The sequence below is a fragment of the Plectrocnemia conspersa genome, unplaced genomic scaffold (genome assembly GCF_051122295.1).
Source record: "Plectrocnemia conspersa isolate PC_06_02 unplaced genomic scaffold, ASM5112229v1 ptg000009l, whole genome shotgun sequence".
Taxonomy (NCBI): domain Eukaryota; kingdom Metazoa; phylum Arthropoda; class Insecta; order Trichoptera; family Polycentropodidae; genus Plectrocnemia; species Plectrocnemia conspersa.
The window spans coordinates 3,178,199-3,201,891 of NW_028277173.1; the positions used below are offsets into that span (position 1 = coordinate 3,178,199).

Below are 23,693 nucleotides of genomic sequence, written 5' to 3' on the forward strand. Positions count from 1 at the left end.
TGCTTGTTAGAAATACATAAAGAGAGTGATAGTCTATTGATAAAAAATACATTGGATATTTTGTGTTCTTATTAGATGTATTTATAGTATGTGCATTATTTATTTATTAACATTTATTATGTAATATTATTGTATCTCAATAGTGAATTAAAAAATCATAGCAAATAATTTATATAAAATATTAAACTTGTTAAAAAATAGATAGGGTGACCATTCGATTGAAAAGATCACTGATTTTTAATTATAACTAACTACATACATTATTTTTTACATAAGTTTTTTTACTATATCTTGGCATAGAATTCGATACTTTATTATAACGAGAAGATGGATACATAAACTTTTTTTCAACCATATTGTAATGGTTTTCTCTTCGTTATTGATTAATCTAAAACTGTCAACAAACATCGTATTTGTAGAGTAGGGTAAAAGTACATATAATACATTATAGTATGCCGTGAAGAAGTAGTTTATTAATAATAATTTAATATCGGTCACCCTATGTACGTACATGGAAGATTTTAGTAGTATACAAGCAAATAAATATTAGAATATTGCTATCATATAAAACAAAAATAAATTGTTTTATCAGTCATATTTTTAAACACAAATCAAAAAAATCATATCACAATATTAAAATGCTAATAAATGTATAATGATCGTAGACAATTTATAAATAGATTATTTTCAGTATATATATGTACATATAAAATGAAACTATTTTATAATTCATTAAAGTAAGATAGATTATTTTTCGAGGAGGGACAATCGCAATATTTCGGCTAACTCCGCTTCTTCTCTGATCCTCTCTCGCTCTTCTCGCTGCCTCTCTTCTTCGCTGAGAAGCAGCGCTGCCATTAGGTCGGCGTCGGGGCTTGGCGATGAAGATGTGTGTAGAGGCAGTGGCGAAGATGGACTACTTCCCGGCTGTTCGGCCATTCTTTCCCGATAGCTCATAATGCTGGCTTGGATCGCCCTATTGCAAATACACACAAACAAGCTTACAAAGCGGTGATACTAGCGCACAAGTAAAAGATAACAACATTAATTTATTAAGTCGATGTTAATCAAGTATCAGATTTATATTTAGAAACACTAAAGATTTATTTGTCAAATCACTATCTTCGTGTAATTAAAATCATAGTTTTTATCAAAATGTTGGCAAAAGAACTTATATTCTATTTATTTTTAACTCGCTCCGTATATTAACTATTTTTTATAATTCTCCAGCGTTAAAAAAAACAAAGTTAAATCAGAACCAAGAAAGATCTTAAGAAAAATAGCAAAGTATTTTATTTTTTAATCAAAGATAAGATAATTTGATTCATATACTGATTCACGCTTTTTTTATTTTATGCAAAATTCATTCAAAATCTGATAAAATAATCGAATAATTATGATATACTATGATATTTGCGTTGAAATTATCAATTTTTAGTATTAACCCTTTAGTTGCCAAGCTTTTTAGAATTACTATCTAAATATTGATGTATACTTTACAGCACATTAAAAATGTATCTTTCTTCAATGATGATATCGGATCGGTCAAATCTCTTCAAAGTAACAAAAGCTGATATATCCGGTTTGGCAAAATAAAATGATTATTATTGTGTGCTTGTAGTTAGTTTTTGATAACATATTAATTATTTTGTTATCATTTATGATAAAATAAATTATTTTGTAGAGCTGTAAGTACATATTGTAACATTACGAGCGTGAACCCAATATGTTACAATAGGTTAACAAACATTGGGACACGCCAGACTAAAAGTGAAGTCCGGAATCAGTGACATATATTTTATTAATTATGAAACAATGCCTTACATTATTAGTATACAGAAAAAAAAAAGATTTGGTATTGAGATAACAGAAGTATGGTCAGAGTTTTAAACAAACTTCGGTAAGTGGGCTATCGGGAACACAATATGTAGAAAGTCTCTTTTGTGATAACAAAAATACAGTACCGGCTCACATAACAGAGAGCATGCGACACTAACAAAATGGCGAATGTTAATAAAAAGTATATCTGTATAAAACAGATTTGATAAAATTATAAAAATTAATTTGTTTTATTAGTTTAAATGCTCATTTAATAATTTTTAAATTTCATTTTATTTTTTAACCACCATGATAGACCAGTGGTATAGGTCGGTGACTAATTCTTAAAAAACCTGAGTTTAAATAAAATATGAACCCTACATTTTTTATCATGTCTGGAAGATTAAAATTAGTGATTATTGTAATTATAATTCCGGTTGATCGTCATAGATTTGGTTTTCTTAGATTTTCCTAATCTCACTTATTGACTTTGATTTCAGTCTGGTGCCTCACTACTTAGTATTTTAATGTCTGTCATGTTGCAAAAAATAATTTTGTATGATTTAATAGTTGAAAATTACGAATAATTGAGAATGCTAGCTAACACCTGTTATGTTACAAAGGATAATTTACAATAAATATATAAAAAAAAATATGTGTTCCATAGCATAGCCTATCATAAAAATGTAATTAATTTTTTTTCAAAAATATAATCGACAATATGAAATCAAAACGAGACCTATAAAAATTCAGTGTAATAATTTTTTCACTTTGCCAAATCCAAAAATGTTATCATCTTTACGATTATATCTCTAGTTGATATATTAAAAAGTTAAATCTGATACTTGTTTCTTGAACACCAAATTAAAAATAACAGATAATGTGCAAATTATTATATAATAATATAAGGCATATTTTCAATTATTTGGTGTGCTGGGTCGCTTGGTATATTTAGAGAGAGCTCTTTTGCCTGATTTTATATAAGCTTTTACGTGACTGTAAGGAGTAGGAGACGGAGAAGGAGTAATGTTTGGAGACAAAGTGTTATTGTAAATGTTTGGAGCCGTTGAACGCCGTGATTGAAAATCACTCAATAAAGGACTAGCTCTGAAAACGTATTTAACATATTAACACACAATATTCAATCATTCAACGCTCTATTGATATGTTTTTAGCATAGCAATATAACGTCGTATTACCTCTGTATTTGTCTCTCCTCTTCGCTCAAAAAGTTCGGAGTAGATGGACGTGAAGGTCTTTGAGCTCGTAATGCTTCCCATATATCAACCTTCAATAATAATAAAAATGGTTTATTAAACAATTAAAATTTAGATTCAACAACATTATTAATACTTCTTCTTTTTCGCTGCCCGCTTCGATGAGGCTCTGTTGTATTGCATATTGTAAAAGATCATCTTCGTTTTCAAAGCTAAACTGTCGTCTATCCTCAGTGCCTGCAAAAATATTATAAAATATCAATATTGTGCATATATGCTTAAAACATATATATTTTTCAACTTACCTAATTGCTTATATTCAGATGGAATTTGGAAGATTTCTTCGTCCAAAATACAAGTGTGGCGATCACCTTCGTCTATGTAAGATACGTATGGAACTTTCTCCTCCATTCCGAATATGTTACCAAATGTTATACGTGCGTTCAATATATGAAAAAGTGGGATTTCTAAAAGGTGTTGCAGAAATATTAATTTAAAATGAATTGTGTCACAGAACATTTTTTTTAAACATACCTATCTTAACTGGAAAACCTGCTGGAAGTTGCATTTGAATAAAGTCTTTTAATTTGGCAAAATGTGGCGAAGACATGGAAGCCATTAGATCTAATATCGGTACAATTTGTTCTTGCAACTGAAATAAGATAAAATAGCATTACGTCATAAATTTAAATATTAGGTTGTTTCATATCAAGTGGCTGATTTTTACTTAGTGGTTCATAAATGAAGTTTGTAGTAAATTTCATGAGGGGTTGTATATTATGATGTCACAGAATATTTACATATATTTTTTTAATGAGTTCAAACTGAAACACAATGCGGCACAAGCCATGAGAAATATCAATTTGACACTTAACGCGACCGTATCCGATTAAGTGGCTTTTGCGTTCGCCTCTTCTTACAGCCGAGAGCCACTTAAGATGCTTTTCCAAAACTCAACTTTAAACGAATTGTTGGTGACATCTCTTAACCTTTTAGGTTACCAAAGTTGAATTGATATATTACTGAAGATTTATTCTTCCAAGAGATGTAGTTATTTCAATATAGTTTCATACAAAATTAGTGGTAAATAATTTTAAAAATAAATATTAAATAATTGGGTTTTTTTGATAATAATTGATAAATAATAAAAAAAATAAAACCCATAATAAGCAATAATTTTATGTTTTCTGTGTCTGTGTTTCGATTTTTTTTGTGCCAAACTCAAAAAGTTGATAACCCCTGCTGAATACAAGGAAAATGAACAATATGATTTGGTGAGTGTCCAGATTAAATATTATAATTATTGATCGCGTAGTTTTAGAATTTTTTACAATTTTTTCGGTGGCGCGGAAATGTGACAGCTTGACCTGTAATTTGACCGCACGAGTGTGTGGCATATTAGATGTTAAGATTTGGTGAGGGTACTGTTAGTCAGAGAACTATAAGGCATTGGTTCTAAAAATTTCGCACTGCCAATATTAACAGTAATCCACAAACTGTTCGGACACTCGCAACAAATTTCGAGGTTTTTCTTGCAACCATTTCACATCTGGATGGCATAGAAAAGGTTAAAAAAAATGGACAAAGAGATACCACACAAACTGATCGAAAGGCAAACACTGCAACTTTTCAGTCTGTTTTTCATTAGTTTTCAGAAACATTAGTGAACCATTATTGAAGAGAATCATTACCTGCGATGATAAATGGATTATCTACGATAACCAACAGAAATCAGGACATTGGTAAGACAATAAAGAAGCTCCAAAACTGAATTTGTACACAAAATTATATTGCAATATTTATTTCTTCTAAGACCAGCAAAAACATATTGTATGAAAATTAAAATCATACACATAAAATTAACAATAAATCATCTGATCTTGGTAAATAGACTTGGAGCGATATTGTTCCACGATAATACGAGACCTCATGTTACAGAATCAAACGAATTAGGATTAAAATTTTTGCATCATCCCCCATATTCCCCTGACCTTTACCACAGGGAAAGGTTAGCGGGGGGAAAAAGTTAGCCAGTTCCTGCGTTATACATTTAAACTTATTTCTTCGAAATACAAATTCAATAATTAAAGTGACATTATAAAAGATTTTTCAATCGTTTCTGTAAATGGAGCATATTTTAATTATTAAAATTGTATTTATTTGGTTTTAATATCTTACCTAAAAAAATGGCAATATGTGAAATAACCTAATAGATACGTACTTGTAAAGGATATGTCTCGCACAACCACAAAGTAGCGTGGAACTTTTTTATTTTTGTATTAATCTCTTTCGGACGTCCAATATCACGATCTTCCAAATCCAAATCAGAGAAATACTCTTCAGATGTAATATTGCAAGGATTGCTTATAGAATTATATTCTTGCTATAAAAAATCATAAATAAAAATATTATAAGCATATTAATATATTGTATATAAAATATTATTGATTTAAAAAAATAAAATAATAAAACATAAATCATACCACTTTACTCTGCACAGCGCATAAAATAAAACAAAATTATTTAAAATAAATAATAATAAATAAAAAAAAAATAATAAATACATAAGAGGTATTTACATCACTGCTAATCGCTCTATCTTCACTATCTGCAATTCCTAGGAACGAATGCAAAGGAGTCCTAGGACCTCTAGCCTTCGCTTTATCGACTTCCGATAGATGCTCAGTTCGAGTGCGCGTCACAAATTCAACGTTCGAGGCACCGAATACCTTGCACTCTCGCCCGTTCACAACTTCTGCTTTATCCGATCTCCATCCCCATATTCCAGTTTTGTTTCTAAAATATATGCAACATAAATTAACACTTTACAGGCCGATGAATTAAATATGTCATTTGTAAAATTATCGTTAAGAGCTGAAGACGCAAATGTGCGTCTTCAGCCGTTAAAGCTGAACGTTACAGGTTGAAAATACTTGTCTCATATATAAAATTGTAATTATTGACTTATAATTTAAAACAGAATTAAAAATGTGATTTTTTCATAAAATATAATGCGTTCAGTCAAAAAAACTTTTAGACAAATTAATGAAAAACAACATAAGAGCGTCGAATACAATTAATTTTCAAAAAATAAATACATAATATATTTATCAAATAAAGAAAATAAATTTAAAAATATAGTTTTTGTTTCCCCCCCCCTAACCGCATGCTCTGTTTCATTAGTCACCGTACGCCACTGGTATAGTGTTATGAAATAAAAATACAAGTAGCATAAATAGCATAATACAAACCTTTCAAAGCTTATTTTATCAGTATCCACATAATTTGTACTGATCGGAGCTGTGAGACGATGTGAGATTTGTTCTTCGGACACTGGAGGAGGCGTTTTGGGACCAGAGGCTTCAAATTTCTCAGCCCACACTTGACGAGTCTCGTGATCCAACTCGAGAAGAGTAGCATTTGTACCTGTAATTTATAGTTATTATAATAGACACAAAGATCTGTGTATATCAAATGAAGCTAATATGTCTATATTGTTTATGAGTGATTACGTTGCTACAGATTTTGTGTTGAAAATATTTATAAAAATAATATTGCCAAATCGTCCACAATTTAGTTTATTTGATTTTATATTGTATTTGTAAATTAGGTTATATATTAAATTAAAAGCAATCATCAGTTTAAAAAATGTGGAAATGAGAATATTATAAAGATTATTTTTTATATTATTATTTTATTCTTTCGTTGCTGAGCCTTTTGGAATTACTGCCTAAATATTGATACATTACAATTTTTCCTTTTATTTTGCAATCTATCCAAGGATAATAAGCAATTCTTGTAATAATTATTTTCCCTTTCCTCAGTAGCTAGGTATTTGGGGAAAGAAAAATTAAATATACAAAGTCTCCCAAATTACATAATTTTTAAAACGTTCAGAATACATGTTATTAAATCATATATCAAAAATCCAACAACCCATTAAAAATGTATCTAATTCAATCTTCAACAATGAATTCAGATCCGGCAATACTCACCAAATTAGCGATCTATCTGATGCAACCGAAAGGTTAATAATTTTGACAATAATAGATAAATACCTTGTCCTCTAAATATACAAGTCCTGTTGCCTCTCTGCCAATTTCCATTATCAAATCCCAAGAGTGTAGTATCCACTCTTACGCTAGCTCCACGTTTATAGACACGATACGTATCAGACGGACACATGCGAGACACTAGTGGCACTGGAATCAATAACAAATAGTATGAATGCAAGTATATAGAATTAAGACTCAATCGATGATATTACTCACTCCAACTGGTGAATTCCCATTTCATTTCTACATAAAAATCCGGAGCGGTGTACAATCGGGAAAGTAGCAAAGGAACTGCTTGAGCTCGAGCTAGTTGTCGTGAATAGTCACGACGTTCTAATACCAAAGCGACCATGGGCGGATCACCTGCTGCAACAGCTTCTTGGACAACTATAAAAAAAACATATGTATCAAAAATGTATAAGAAACATTCACTTATCTTCTCATGTAGTATAAGAAAAAAAATGTAATTAAATGCATTTCTTATATCATTATTGATATATTTTAATGATAATAAAAATCGAATATATTCATATTTGTGGCAAGTTACTTCATATGCAAAAAAGTTAAATAATAATAATATATACAGGTCCATCACGGTAAAGATTTTCGTGGAAGAATATCCCATATTATTATGTTAGATAAAAAATTAAAGGTCTGATAAAATTATTTTAATTGAAATAAATGTGAGAAATTTATACTTCAAAATTAGAAAATACAAGTATTTAGAATTTACCAATAGTAAAAGAGTACAGTGTAAAGTGAAAATAACTCTAAGGATTAAATGATGATGTTAAAAATGCTTTGAAGAAAAGAGATGAATCATACAAAATATTTCAAATAATTTGTGGGGGAACCTATTCTTGAAAGTCGTGTTAATCTGTGACCAAAAGTGATCATCTATCAATAAGAATAAACTAGACAATAGTGGGATCACACAAAGGCCCTCGTTATGACTAGAAAAAATAGTTCTCCCATAAATAACACGCAAGGATTCTCTGGTGCATTGAATGAATGTTTCTTTGTTATGAAACGATCAAGGGAAACAATATATCACCGAAAGACAAAAAGCACTGTAAGGCCACAATATTCCCGTTACACAATTCGACCTCAGAGATTGTTTTGAATTTATATATTTCCAATTTAAAAAAAAAATATAAAGAATCCACCTAAGATGAGATTGTCGTGTAATAATATTTGGGTAGAAAACTATTTTTAAAAATGATTAGCAATGGTTTTACACGTGCACATAGCTGACCTGTATCATGGCATAATTAAAGATAGCTAATTCAATCAATACAAACCTGACCAGCCTTCTTTATTCTCAAAATTAACATCCGCTCCATTGTCCAATAGAACTTTCGCCGCTTCTATATGTCCTAGCGTCACGGCTAAAATCAGCGGCGTCCTCCCCCTCGGATCCAATGCTTCAATATTATGCTGAAAATCATCAAAATCAATAAATTCAACAATCCAATTAATGAAATGTCACACAAAACGCAAACAGCGAGGCCACTATCGAATGCGAAAACATAAGAAGCCATACACGTCAAAAGAAGATTAAGCGTCACGTTACAATATTCAGTATTATATTAAATATGTTGTGTAACAAACAAGTTTTAGTGCATTTAAAGTGTGAAATGTGTCATCAAGTTGCAAAACTTTTAATTTCATAACGAAGTTTGAGTAACATTTTTGTGGTTCGGATTACTTTTGTAACACAATTTAATCGAAATAAAAGCAATATATTTGTATATAAATGGTTTTTCTACGATCTATCGAAGCAGCTTTTGAAAGCCAGCGATTAACATATAAAATACGAATTTGAATGGTTCAGTTTACCGGTCTGGTGGTCAGCTCTTGTTGCAGCATCACGTGTCGATTGTCCCACACTAGTCGGTGCAGAGGGTATCCGATGCCTTGATTGGTGGACATTTTAATTGTATTGCGAATATTTTTTATGTAAAATTATTAATGGCGGGGGTAAGAAAACGAAAGCGCCAGGGGGGTAGTCCGTCGAAAGCGAGATAAGGGTTGGAAATAAACCTATATTGCGTCCGCACTACTAACAAACCACCCCACCCCCCGCCCTACAACCCAACCGGCAGAACTCGTCACACTGACAGTGACAGGTCGAGAGAATAGACAAGCAGCGTTTGCTGCGCATTATCTATGATAGACCTTTATATTTTTATCAATTTTAAATAATCTTATGTTATTAATTTAAATTAATTTTACAATACTCTAGTATATCAAAAATAGTCTTTAATTTTTTAAATGTGCAATTAATATATTTATTTATTTTAAAATCGGATATAGTAAAAACTAAAAATAAATAGCACCATTGACTAACTACTATCTATTAAATATAATCCATTCTTTTTCTTTTTATTCCAATGCTAGATAAAACAGTAAATTTTTCATAGTCGCGTTTTAATGAGGCTACAATACTTGAATGTAGTACAAATTATTATCAATATATGTAGTAAAAATTAAAAATCATATTATGTATACATGCTATACCGCTTTGCAGAGAATTTTGCAAAAGAAAAATGGGTGATTATATCGGACGGTGAGTATATCCACTTTTCTCTCGCATGCATTTACTTGTACGTGTGCGAGCGAGAGTAACATCGTAGCGCAGAATATTCCTGTACTTCTCAAATATTTTTCGACTTAACTGTCAAGAGACCGAAATATTTTTAAGCGAACGTAGAACCAGACCACGCTATACCTTTTTTTAATTGTTTATCCACGCACAAAGACGCATTTCCAACTCAAAACTGATTACGTCAAACACGCGCGGCTTATCAAACGTTCGCAATAAAACACAACATATTTTTTTACATTTTTTCCTTGCAAATAATAATATAAAAAATTAAAGAAAAAAAACATATCTATTAAAATTAAAGCATAATTACTTAAAATAAAACATACATCTATAAACATATAACATATAAAAATTACTTTATGCATTTGACACACGGTTCTGTGAAAAACAAAACATGATACATGCGTAATTTTATTACCAGAACAATAGTTATACGTACGTCTTTGTCCAATATTAAGAGTACTACTAGGCGAAGAAGATGAAAGAAGATATTGGTGTGACAAAAGTCTTCACGAATAATTCTATCGCTTACTTTTACGATTTGTGCAAATAAACGTTCTCCTGTCGTTTAATTAGTTTTTTTTACTAAATCTACCGATAGAAGGCGTATGAAAAATTTTCGACGGCATCAATCGTTGATTCGCCACTCAGAATATTTATGGATGCATATCTTATGGGCATTGATAGCCATAATATCAATGAGTTGTACATAAATATCCACTTAAAAATTACAGCAAAATAAATAACACATAAAATAGCGAAACATCAATAAGCAAATACGCTAAGACTAACACTAACTAATTTGAGAAAAAAACATTTTTTAAAGAAAAAATGAATACACAGTTAATAATATATTATTTTTTCCTGATTTTGATGCTGCAAACTTATCAATCACATAATCGATATATTTTTTTTCTTATGCAACCTTTTTGCATACTATTAACTAATGAATTGCAGGTGGACGGAAATATGTTTTTCTATTCCATCTGAAATTTTTCTCGCAGCGCAATTTTGGATTTGCTTTTATTTTTTTGCCCATAAATGCTCTATAGGATTTAGGTCTTGTGACTGCAGACTACTCTAAAAGTGTCAAACTTTTTTATGCAAACCAACCCCAGCTTTTTCGCGAAGTATGCCACAGAGCGATGTCTTGCTGAAATCGGATGGTAGCATGGAATTATTTCCCTATAAGAATCCATTAAAAGTGAATTCCAATATTAAAATATAAATATCAATATTCATACTACCCTTGCAAGTGTACAGGTATCCTACTCCTGCTGCTGTCATACAACCCCAGATCATAACGTTTCCGCCAAATATTTTACTTTGGGTTATCAGTTATATTTTCCTCTCCGACTCTTCGACGCACGTGTACACCAGGGGTTCTAAAATTTGCAAAAATGTTAAAAAAAATATTTATTTAAAAAATGTATTGCTTTTGAAATTTAAAAATTAATTGAGTATTTATTATTTTTTTATATTAACTAATATTAGTTTAAAATTACCTCATTGTTGGATTTATCGGACCAAATGACTTTCGCTTAATCTTCAGATCAGCGTTTCCAGGCCCATTCTAACCTTCAAGATTTATTTAATTCTGAAAGCCACAGCATGTGTCGGGTCACATCTTTGAGCATTCTTTTCCCCATCTGCGAAAATATGGAAGAAATGGAAATGGTGCCCCAGAATTATGGCCAAGTAGGTATTAAACAAAACAATGAAATTCAAATTCAAAATAGTTTATAGCAATTGTGTTGCATCGCTTTTTGTTTCAAACGTCATATTTGGATCTTTTGACAAATTTTCTAAAAGTTCGACTAACATGTCCTCGATGAATAGCTGTGACAGCTTTTATTCTTGTGCTCCAGTGTGTTTCTAAATCGATTTTAATGTTAATTGTAAAGCTTTTTTTAATTCTTCCTAGCCAACACTAGAACGAGAAAAAACTCGTTATTGCTTTCAACTGTTCCGAAAAAATGCCTATCACTGGATTTTGCTTGAGTTAGTGTTTAAGCAAAATTGAAACTATGTTTATCACGGTTTTCAAATTATGCCGTATGATTCCTGACAAAATCAAATATTTATTACCAACTTCGTTTTGGCGTCCCCCTCAAACTCACGCCCGTGGATATATGCCATCCTTATACTCACCGTCTAACATTATCTTTAAAGCATAAACTATACAATTGTAATGCCTATTACGACTTTTTCCTGTTTCCGTAGATAAAAAGAATATTTAAACCGTAGAAAAAAAGAGGCAATACCAATACCAAAATAGTTTTGACGTTGGTATGGGTGTATTGTATATGATTGGAACAATATCAATGGATTTTTTGTTATAAAATAAAATAAAGCAACTGAAAGCGTATTGTTATAAAAATTAAATACGTCGTAAAATTGAATTTAACATGCGTATTTGAAAGCATTGGGACTGTTTTTAAAATGTGATTTTGCTGTACGTTTTGTTGAATGGCAACACTGACCCGGCGTGCTCGTCGTAAAAATAGTAGTTGGCCGTCGTCGGTTGCCTCGCGCGGCTCTCGGACTGACAGCGGTGTTAGCGAGCGCGGGTGTGCGGGGTGCGGGTGTGCGCGCCTGTCATGGCGCAAGGTGTTCAGGGGGGCTCGGCCCCCGCCGCCGGCCACCTGTCAACGACGCACGCGCTCATGAAGCGCGGCAAGCGGGCGGCCGCCGAGCAGGTGGGCGCCGACTGCGCCGGGGGCGACAAGTCCACCCTCGACGATCTGCTCGACGCCCTTCTCCATCCGGAGAAGCCCATCGACGACTGGGAGACGCTCGACTGGTGCCGCTGGCTCATCGCCGGTGGCCGTCTGCCCGACGAGTTCGCCTCCATCGGTACGACCCCTTCAGTGCAGTGCCCCCTACCTGTTCCAGCTCCTGCTCCTACCCCTCGTCGGTTATTGTTACAAACGATGGTAAGATCGTAAAGGTCATGACACGCGGGGAAGTGGGGAAATGTACAAACTAAAACTAGTGTTTAGGTCACGTACAATTTGCAATTTTTACCTTTTTTTCTTGATGACAATTTCAAATAGTCACTTATAAATTGATTAAATTGCTTTCTTCTCGATATTTACTATTTTTAAAGACCTTCAAATTTGTTATTTCACTTTCCTTCAAAATTATATCATGTGTTTTTAAAAAAAACGTGTACAGTATTCTTGATTTATTGCTGAAATAACTCTCCAGACTGTGATTTATTTCAGCAATGAAAAGTTACATCTAGGGGTAATTTTTTTATATACAAGTCAGTTACTTGTTTTTAATATGCTTTCTTTTGGATGAGAAGGAACATTTTATCTGCTTTCTGTACTCTACCTTATTGGGGTTAAAATTTATTATAAAAAAATATTTATTTATATATATACAATTACAAATGTCACTTTTATTGTTAGGGTGTTCACTGTTCCGACCAACGCTCACTAGCTGCCGCTCGTTCGCACCTAACCTAATATAATAAAAATATTGTATTTGGTACTTTCCTCTTATCGGGGATCAAATATATTCCAAAAAAATAATTATTCTTTTGTTAACATATTTTATTTATTTATATACAATCATATTTTCATTGAAAATTAACGTGTTCAAACTGCCTAGTACCGAAATATAAGCCATACAATTCCTACAAAAACCTGCTTTGTTGTGTTAATGTTCTGGCATAAATACGTTTTAAAATTTTAACAGGTCAGTACAGTGAACACTCCATGAACAACTCTGCAACAAATCTATTTAAAAAAATTAATTGTGCTTCGGCCTTCGATTTGTTGCTTTTTTATTTTATTTTATGAGTTCCATATGTGTTTTTGCTCAATGTTGACAGGTACTTTCAATATTCTCACCCTGGGCAAAAAAATATTTTTGCCGCTCTATATATTTTATTATTTTATAGATATTTCTAAAAAGTAAAAACCTTATCATACAAAAAATACAATGCGCTTTTAAAAATTTAATTTTTAAAAAGCAAAAAAGGCTATATTTTTAAAAATCAATAGAATAATATAAACACAAAATTAATTAAAAAATTAAAAACTAATAACAAAAAAGTACAATATCTATTCACCGTTTTACCACTGCTGATTCATGGCATATTTTAAAAAATATTATAGTTCAATAAATTTAAGTGATTTACAGTCTTAACCCCTTTGGTGCCAAGCGAAATTATGCGGTGTATGCTAAGAGTTTCAAATCATGGACGTCATTTCAGTGCTTGTTTTTTTAATATTTCGGCTTCCGATGATAAGGATTTTTCTGGTCAAATTCAAGGGGGAGCAAATGCCCTCTAAATGACCTCCCTATTTAATAGAAATTCACCCTTAGCAGTTTATATATTTACAAAATACTGCATAATCTACTCTGAAAACATAATGCTATAAATCTCGTATACGATTATGTTTTTGTCATTTATTTACTATATCCATAATAAATAATAACCATAGATACCTAATGAAACGAAAAAGAATGCCGAGCAAGTGTGAAACTGATTGAATGATATTTGCATTCTCAATAAACATTTTTTGGCACTTATTATTGGTGGTCAAATTTATTCTAAAAAAATATTTATACATTTTATTTTTTTATATACAATTATAAATGACATTTTTTAAGTAGATTCATTGCAGAGAGTTATTAATGGGGTGCTCACTGTTCTGACCGACGCTCATTCGCTCCTAACTTGTCTAAATTTTAAAACATATTTATGTAGCAAAACGAGTGATCGTTGGTCAGAATAGTGAACACTCCATGAACACAATAAAATAGGTTCTTGCAGGAATTTTATGGCTTCTGTTTCAGTACGAAGATATTTTAGAATAAATTTTAACCTGATAACAGGTAGTAAGTACCTATTTTTGCACTTTCGAATCATTATTTTCTATGATTAGTGAATATTTAGAATCCTGTGCTGCTTTATCAGCAAAAAATATATTTAAGACTTAATTAAAAAACAACATTTTCACATTTTAAATGATTAGGTTGAATAGGAATTACAAGAAGCAAACTCAAATCTTAAAAGAGCATTAATATTCTTGACAACAGTAACCACAACCGAACGAAATTTGAGTAAATTATATAAAAGCCGTAATAATAGTGCAAACCGAGGACTTAAATACATTTTTAAGTATCCTGTAGTTCTTTCCTTGGCTAACAAAAATCTGAAATTCATTAGAGATATATTTTTTCTATTTAAAAATATATAAATTAATTAATATAATTGGTCATTAACTGTGTTGCTGTGTTTTTCACATTTTGTCTATATTTATCCACAAGTTTTAATTGTATATTTATATTTAGCATTCACACATGAATGTTCGGATCCAGTCAGGCAGTCTTTCGACAGAAGACGCTCCGCTTCACCCTTCGCTTAATATAAGGCTTCTGGCTTCAAGTTTCACATTTTGGCATGAATGTTTTGCTTGCTGAAATGTTTGAGGCTTATTGACATACGCCAACCCTCTCGAGTAGCCCCACAAAAAGATGTTCAAGAGCCAAGCAAAATCACATTTTTTTTAGAATTAGTTGCTCACTATAGTGGCTCCTTTCTGCTGGTACAGTACTTTAGTACTATTTTCCACATCGGTAATTATTGTTCATTATAAGGTTGCAGTTAATATATTAGCATTAGGGGTAAAAGTTTCTGCGTCGTTTGTATTTTATATGGAAACATTTCAAAAGTCATAGCAATGTTCTAAAAATACGAGTAGAGACAATTGGAATATCATTAACATTGCCATACAACCTCTGCACCTGCTTCAATGAGCACCTCTTCATGGAGGATCTGCCACTTGGCACTAACGCTATAGCGCTAAAACTCGCTATAACGCTACTCTGCCACTGGGAGGTGTTCTGTCATTAAAATACGACTATAACCGCTACAATTTACTAGTAAAACCTGCTATTATTAGCAACATGTATCTCGTAGATGTGTTTTCACATCAGAAGATTAATCTTATAGCCACAATTAAATCAATACACAAGTTGTACACATATTGATATGTTTTACTCACAAAGGTGGTCAGTTAAAATCGATATTTTACATGAGATATTCTTGATAGACTTAGCAAGTTTTACTTCAGTAGACTTACTACGTGGAGAACTTAATAAAAATACAATGGCTGGAGTACTAATAAAATACAATAACGAGTGCCATTGTGGCCGTATTATGTTACTTCTAAAAATAGTCGTTTACTTCAGCTAATTTGTCTTCAGCTCATTTGTCTTAAATAAGGAATCGGTAAATGAGCTGGAACATTGTTATGATAGAATAGGATTTGTGTTTGTTTATCAATGACGGCTCTTAATTTGTTCAAAATAGCACAGTCCTAGATTTTTTGTTTTGACTTGTGTCGTAATTGTAAGTCACATCGACGATAATGACCTTAGAATGAAATCAGGGGTCTTCTCGCAGCTGTTCTTTCAAATCCTGGCACACATTCAAGCGGGTGTTTCTATATAATACTTTTCATGTTGAAATATTGGCATAAACTATTTGATTTTCAAAGATCGCTTAATGATTTTATGCACATTTTCATTGATTAAGGGTCATTACTCGGTGCTTTTTGAAGCATTATGAAAGTTTTCATTGCAGAATTATACACTGTTTATTTCTTGTTATCCCTCATCACAATACGGCACGTCTGATGGAAGATGCTCGTCACAATAGAAACAGCCTTCTCATGACAAGCGGTCCGCTGTCCAATTCAAAAATGTCCCCCCATTTATTTTGGATTTAATGTACCCTCGATATACTTTTTTATTTTTTAGTATAAAACAGCTTGACACCAATGTGCCTTACATATGAAAATAATATTTTATAACTAATAAATTATAATATTTATATATATATATATATATATATATATATATATATATATATATATATATATATATATATATATATATATATATATATATATATATATATATATATATATATATATATATATATATATATATGTATAAAAACATACTATATGACGTGTCGGTACTGAGGCTCAGGATATCATCTGCAGATATTTATATTTTACTGGTTAAATTACATAATATGGAATGTTATGGTTACAGTGCTTACCGGCGGAAGTAGTTCTTTCGTCTATTACTCCACCTCGGTGTTGCCATCACAGCTCCACGTTTGCTAACTATATGGGCTCTAATAACAGTAACTGCTTTTCTTGCAATTTAATACTGCGAATTAGCATTCACTTGAGAATCCTGTTCAATCACACAGACTATTATATAAATATCAGATTAAAAAGCTCTCTAGTTGTCCTTGTATTAAATAAGGAAGATATCTATTTATGCAGATACTTTATTCAGTATTTGGATAGCATAAATTAATAACTTTTCTTAATGTTGTGTGAAAGATAATACATATGTGATTTGCTTACGAATAAAGTGAACGAAATTTAGCCATAGAATTTTATTCTTAGATTTTTTTCAATATTGGTAATAATTACTTTGTATTCCCTTTCGGATATACCTCACCCTTCAGTCAATATGTTTTATTTGTAAAATCAATCAATTTTATCGTATCAAGTTGTCAATTTGCTTATAAGTCTGCATGTTACAAATTCAATATTTCTAGTAGAGTAGTAAATTCAGAGGGAACTCTGTAGCAATCTTACTACTAGTGACATGTGTAAGCATTTAATATTATTTGTGCGTTGCACTTAATGTAGATTGGTACGAAGAGTTCCATTTTTCAACATTAAATATGTTAAAAACATGAAAGAATGTGAATTATGTAGATATCAGATAAGAAAGTAAACCTAGGCTAGCGGATATTACAACTTCAAAGGTCGGAATAGCTTATTCTGTAAGATCTAGACTGGTAACCCAGAGGTAACCCAGAGGTCTCGGGTTCGAAATTTGTATTTGTAAGAGTGTGCTATTATTAAAAACCGATCCCAGTTGCAAAGTGACAACTAATGATTTTAAATTAAAATATACATAATAATTATTTAAAAATCTGGTTGTTAATACCTATATGTATTCTTTATATCCGATTGACTTACCTAGTTGGTACAGATTTACTCTCTTATAATGCATTGGGCTTACGCCTGCCATGTTACAACGGCATGTTAAAAATACAAATTTTATTTTAAATTGATTTTAGACAATAATGTCAATTGACATATTCCTACCTAAAGTCTTTGTAGATTAGTAATATCATATTTCTATATTCATCATTCAAGTTATTTTACCCCTTTATCTTTAGTTGTAGAAATATGTTTTTTACTCTCCACATTTTCCTTAAACTAACTTTACATATTGCTTAATACAATCAATATGGAATACTGATCCCAAATTAATTACGTTACTCTGTGCTTATTTTTCAACCAACTTATACGATTAACATTATATTAAATAAATGTCCTTTAATTAATATTTTACTTGTTACTCAAACAATTAACTTTTATTAGGTTATTATTTCAATTGTGTCTTTGACATGTTTTTGTGTTTGTATACCATAATTAATATACAAATACTAATTTGTTGTATTGTGAATGTAATGAATGTCAACAAAGGGACATTTTCTTATATGGCCATTAATTCTACCCCAGTTCTTGAAATATGTTTGTTATTTTGGCATAATAATGTGTTTTATAAATAGCAGTCTTAACAAATTATCCCCCATATATTCATATAAACGACCTTAGAATTTTTATTTTGGACTTTGAATCATTGTACCTTTACAAAACAGAATTTAAATTCATACATTTTAAACAGTCTCAATTAGGCACAACGAAGATTATGTCAGTATACCTAAAGATGCTTCGTTATTATACAAAGCTAGTTTTAAGCAGTCTTGATTGAATAGATTTTCTTAGATAAAAATTAGAGCATAGGATAAGAAGAATATTTGTTAATGTGGCACTGGTTATTTTTGACAAGTATCAATCGGAGTTTACCTTTTCTCAAACTCACAATTTTACTAAATGTATTGAGTATGGTTCTGAAGATTTACTTTACAAAATTTTATTTAGATTTGTCAAATGGTGTAGGATTATATTGATAATATATGCATAGACTTATATATAATATATAAATGGATTTAACAAAACCCAAGGATATGTTTTCAATGATAGATGAGAGCTTATCAGACGTAAAAAATAATCTGGCCAACAACGTCAAGGGTTTATTTCCTCATTACATAAGTTATTATTAGTTCATGTAGGTTTGTTGTTTAAAACGCTTTCTTTTTAAATATTCTTGCTTGGTGATTATCTTATCTCAACCTTCATTATGTTATTATATATTCAAATGCATGTATATTTATTATAGTTTTGTGTCGATAATCAAGTTATTCGTGGATAAAAAAGCACTATAGAAGTTCACTTCAGTTTTAATTATGAATAAGTATGATGTATGTGTGACTCGGATAAAACTGAATATGTAAATTATAACTAAACTATACTTTTATCAGATAATTGTTTATTTCTCAGATTTTATTTTTATTGTTATTTTTTTATCAATGTTTTTCATAAACAAGAACACAAGATCATTGTTTAAAAATTAAGAAAATTAAATACTATCTGAAATATACATTTGTATTGTAATTGATTTGATTTATAGTTATAGTGTAACGCATATTTATATTTGGAACTCTAAAAATTCTACAAGTTTTAATATATTTTTCTCTTCAAAGTCAATTAAGTCCTAATTGACATTCATTTCAGTGAGAAGCTCGCATGCTTTGTGAAATTTTCTCCCTATAATTGCCTTGGGATGCTCTAAATAATAATATAATTGCATAATATGTCAGACATTTTATAATTGAAATCGAAAAGTAATAAATCATTATTACTAAACGTATCGATTCTTTGAAATTGGTAATTAAAAAGTCTGTTTAACACTTGCATATTGACGATTGATGTCAATGAATTTTTTGTATACATTTAAAATAATTTACCATGAAATTTAAATGTGCAACCAAAATAAAGTTTTATATATGTTAATCAAGGGATATTGTATATGTTATTTTGCTTATGCCCGTGTTTTACTTAAAATATCTTATTTGTTTGAACCTGGTTTTGTTCGCTTCTCGTTAAATTATTTTAATCTATTGAATATAGGTATTATAGATGCTCCGCTGATGGAATTGTGACATAAAATTTACCACGAGTGTAGCATTCATTTCTGTTGTTAATTATTTATCGTGTTAAATCAGTTACCATTTTTTTTAGTTAATTTGTGACGTTGTGAATTCTGGGAAATATAAGAACTTACCTGGTTAACTAATAGTTTCTACTTCATCCATTATCTTGCCAATTTAGTAAAATAAACATGCTCCAACCGTCATCATATCTTGATTCGAGAAATTTTATTAATTTAGGGGATAAATAAGAAAGTAAAAATAATTTAAATAGAACGGTAAAGTTTGAGAATTATATTAAAGATTCTAATGTTTAGAAACATATTGTTTAATTTAAATTATTTGATAACATACACATGGTATGTTCGATAAAATATATAAGTATGTCAAGGTATGCTATTGCGAATATAACATTGCGTGCATATATACATGTATTTTAGATTACTATAATTTAATTTTAGCTGCCATTTTTATTTAAATGACTGAATCGACTAGCATAGTTGATATTTTCAGCTTGTTGTGAAATATGAAGTGTTAATTGTAGATGAGCGATACGAATATATGAGTTTAGCTTGTCGATTACGTCATCACAGTCGATTGACCACTCACATTTTACGAGTCGATTTGAGCGTGCGGCTAATAATTCATTCTTAGAGTATGTATATAACATATGCATTTTCTTTACATGTATGAATCGTTCCGTATGATCGTTTATTGAGATGTAGTTTTAAGCAATGTAGCTTTGTTGCATTTTGGGATTACTGTTTAAATATCTACATATTCATATTTCATAATAAAAAATTATATTTACCTCTGAAGAAAACGTCCAGTAAAATGTATCTGATTCATTTTATTAAAGTAGTAAAAGCAGATTTCAGCAACGAAAGGGTTAATCTATCGAAATTAAAATTTGTTCAATGCTTTTTTTTAATTATATATTTTATAATTAGTATAGTATGTGACCGTGCGGCAACGAAAAAGTTAATTCGATTTCAAAACCATCCAATTAACAACGTTCCACCGTAGGTATTTACTTACACAGCAAGATCGTTTTTACGCCATCTCGAATTTATTAATGCTGTTTTTATACATCTCTCTTTTCGCCGCGTCATGTTTCGTTTGCGGTCGCAGCTTCTCAATTTTATTTTTTTCTTCTCAAATTGGTAATTATCATTTCGCCGACCCATCCGTGCCGTGTCTGTGCGCAACGGTGCTTAGCCCTGTTTGGTTTTGTTGCATCGCGTGCCGAACTGCTGCGCGATCGATATCATGGTGACCTGATTGCTCTAGGTCACTTGCATTTTGCCGATGCCAGGCAACCGGTAAAATTTGACAGAGTGCCGATTCAAGGCGGGTAAGAGCGATTATTAGAGATTCGTCTCGTACGCAATTTGCAGATTGTTCTTAGATTTTCAATATAACGTCGGTACTCTTAAGTGGATATTATTGGAGTAAGAATAGCTTTGAATCGTACATTTTTAATATAATGCAAGTAAGAATGGCATGGTAAAAAATTAGAACTTAACGTGGTATCGAAAAATAATAATATATATATATATATATATATATATATATATATATATATATATATATATATATATATATATATATATATATATATATATATATATATATATATATATATATATATATATATATATATATATATATATATATATATGTTTAATCGTTTCATATTGGAAAAACAGAAAATCTGATTAAAATGTACGTATATGACGGAGAAAATCTAGAGAAATTTCCATCGATGAGTCATCCCTTATCACTTTTTTTTCTGAAAACGTTGTGATCGCCACAATATAAACAATAATTATATTTTTTGAATGCCTGTCAAATAAACATGTTGCTTGATTTAAAACGCTGCTGTAGTATTTACACTGGCAAAAAAAAATATTGGCAGATTATAATAATCCGGATCAAATTCATACGTTTGGCAACCCTTGGTAAACTTATCACAAGTGTCTTAGTTTTTATATAATTATTATATTTTATTTACTGCTTATTAATCTTAATTTTCGTCTCTACCATAAGTTTAATTAAAAATGATTAATGGTCTGGGGACCCGTCTTATTTTGCCATAAAACATAAGCAATTTTACAGAGTGACGATGCAAATTTGTATCGCTTGTTTTATGGAAGCGTATGATAAATAAACAAGGTCATCTCTTAAGTTTAATTTCATAGTCAAATTTAGTTTAGATATTGACTTCAAGTCTAAAGATTTCCAATGCGTATTCATGCTGTAAAAGAGTTAACGAACTCGATCTACCGCTTCCGCCGCTCGGTTATATAATAATCAATTTAATTTCTGGAACGACCCGCGCTCTTTATCGGCGTATGAAAATAACTGGACGGTTTTATATAATAATGATAATCTTAATCGGTAATCGGGCTGCACGCCGATGGCGCTGACAGCTTCATTATTGGCCGTGAAAGGCTGCTATTGACAACGCACAACACTTTTATAAACACACACCCACAGACCGACCACGGTCGAGAAAGTAGAGGGTTATGAACTGCTGCTGCCGGTGGTTAACTGACCGTGTGGTCTATCGCGGTTAAGCGCGGTGTTACTCTTTTAATTTAAACTAAACGAGTGGTTTATATCGTGATATAATCTAGACTGGGTTTGAGACTCATCGAATGCGATCACAGAAAGTGGACTGTGTTAGAGATAAATTGTATTTGCATATATGGGTCGTGGGCACCTCTGAAAAACGAAATCGAGTTTTATTGCAATTTAGATTCGCTCCGATCTACCTCTCTGCTGCGAGATAGCATCGCTAAATGTCGGCACATTAATTTTCCACTCGAAATATGTGTATGATTGACGGTTTAGAAGTATTTAAATGATCTATTTGCTCATCATATTTTTTACAAAAATTTACAAATAATCTCTGGAATTCGAAAATTTTGGTGTATTGCTTAAAGTTGCAAATATCAAATTGTGCCACTATAAGGTTATTACCATCACAGCTGTGATATATGCCATATATTTCTTGTCTAGTAATTTTCCTCTATTATTTTAGAGGAAATATTCACAAAACGCTGCAAATCCCAAAAACAATAATATTCGCTTATCACAAAATCAAAGCATATAATGTCATTTGTGAATAATACACATAGGTACTTGGTATAATTTGTACACTAAATATGTAGATAGGCGCTGCATCGTAAATACTTTAAATCGTCTCGAAATCGAGTTAAATTCTTGCCGATTAACCCTTTAAACGCCAGCGACAAATAGTGAATCATCTGTTATTTCTCTTCACGTGTCAATATCTGTTTCTAAAAATAAATATAAAATACATGATGCTAGTACAATAATTTTGATGAATTAAACAAAATTGCAAATAATTAATTAATTATTTTTCAAAGAAAATTATCAAGTTTTAAGTGGCGTTTAAGACACTTTATCTTGAGTTAAACGATACCGTCTGTGTCAGTTCGGCGTAAGCTCCACTGGATGCAAGTTCGGGGTCGAAGTAGTGATTTTTCTATGGCGGCGTTTTGGCTTATATACTACCGGAAAAAAGAGATTATGGCTGCTCTTATCAACTCTTTAAATATCTTATTAGAATATTCTAGACGTGCTTGCTTACTAGCACGATGATAGGCCAGTGGTTCGAGTCTTATATTTTTTTTAAAATGTATACATTTCTAATATGTACGATTTAGCTCGATTTTAATCAATCATAGAGATATTCATCTGTGAGATCAGGAAAATTATTATTTATTTAGCTAATTGCTTATACACTAAACACATTTAATTAAAACATAATATAAAAAAGACTAACTTTTCAAAACATTTTCAGCGAATTTGTCAATAGTTATGTTTAAAGTAATACAAAGCAGAAAAGTTTTGCT

At 31.0% G+C, this 23,693-nt stretch overlaps 2 protein-coding genes across 9 annotated transcripts in view; one reads left to right on the top strand and one right to left on the bottom strand.

Annotated features, from left to right (window-relative positions):
- Nucleotides 1-448: 448 nt before the first annotated feature.
- On the bottom strand, nucleotides 449-9,248 carry LOC148231563 (ankyrin repeat domain-containing protein 13B). 3 transcript variants are annotated; one of them, XM_088192771.1, is made up of 12 exons: nucleotides 8,930-9,248; nucleotides 8,392-8,527; nucleotides 7,307-7,477; nucleotides 7,094-7,237; nucleotides 6,287-6,461; nucleotides 5,615-5,831; nucleotides 5,257-5,418; nucleotides 3,570-3,687; nucleotides 3,341-3,502; nucleotides 3,172-3,272; nucleotides 3,018-3,106; nucleotides 449-976 (listed from the first exon to the last, which is right to left on the bottom strand). In XM_088192771.1, exons 1-12 carry the CDS (start codon nucleotides 9,020-9,022, stop codon nucleotides 748-750), a joined length of 1,797 nt encoding a protein of 598 aa, XP_088048897.1. In that variant the 5' UTR covers nucleotides 9,023-9,248; the 3' UTR covers nucleotides 449-747. The 3 variants fall into 3 exon arrangements, with proteins under 3 accessions (XP_088048897.1, XP_088048896.1, XP_088048898.1); XM_088192770.1 differs by having other exon boundaries at nucleotides 3,018-3,109; XM_088192772.1 differs by lacking the exons at nucleotides 449-976; nucleotides 3,018-3,106; nucleotides 3,172-3,272; nucleotides 3,341-3,502; nucleotides 3,570-3,687 and having other exon boundaries at nucleotides 5,409-5,527; nucleotides 8,930-9,169.
- Nucleotides 9,249-12,173: 2,925 nt separating this feature from the next.
- Ubr3 (Ubr3 ubiquitin ligase) overlaps nucleotides 12,174-23,693 on the top strand; it is a 75,613-nt gene continuing 64,093 nt past the window's right edge. For 4 of the 6 annotated variants that reach the window (XM_088193567.1, XM_088193568.1, XM_088193570.1 and 1 more), the window contains exon 1: nucleotides 12,174-12,554. In XM_088193567.1, the coding sequence (XP_088049693.1) occupies nucleotides 12,299-12,554 (256 nt within the window). In that variant the 5' untranslated portion in view covers nucleotides 12,174-12,298. The remainder of the gene's footprint in view (nucleotides 12,555-23,693) is intronic. The other 2 variants (XM_088193569.1, XM_088193572.1) reach the window with 1 other exon arrangement.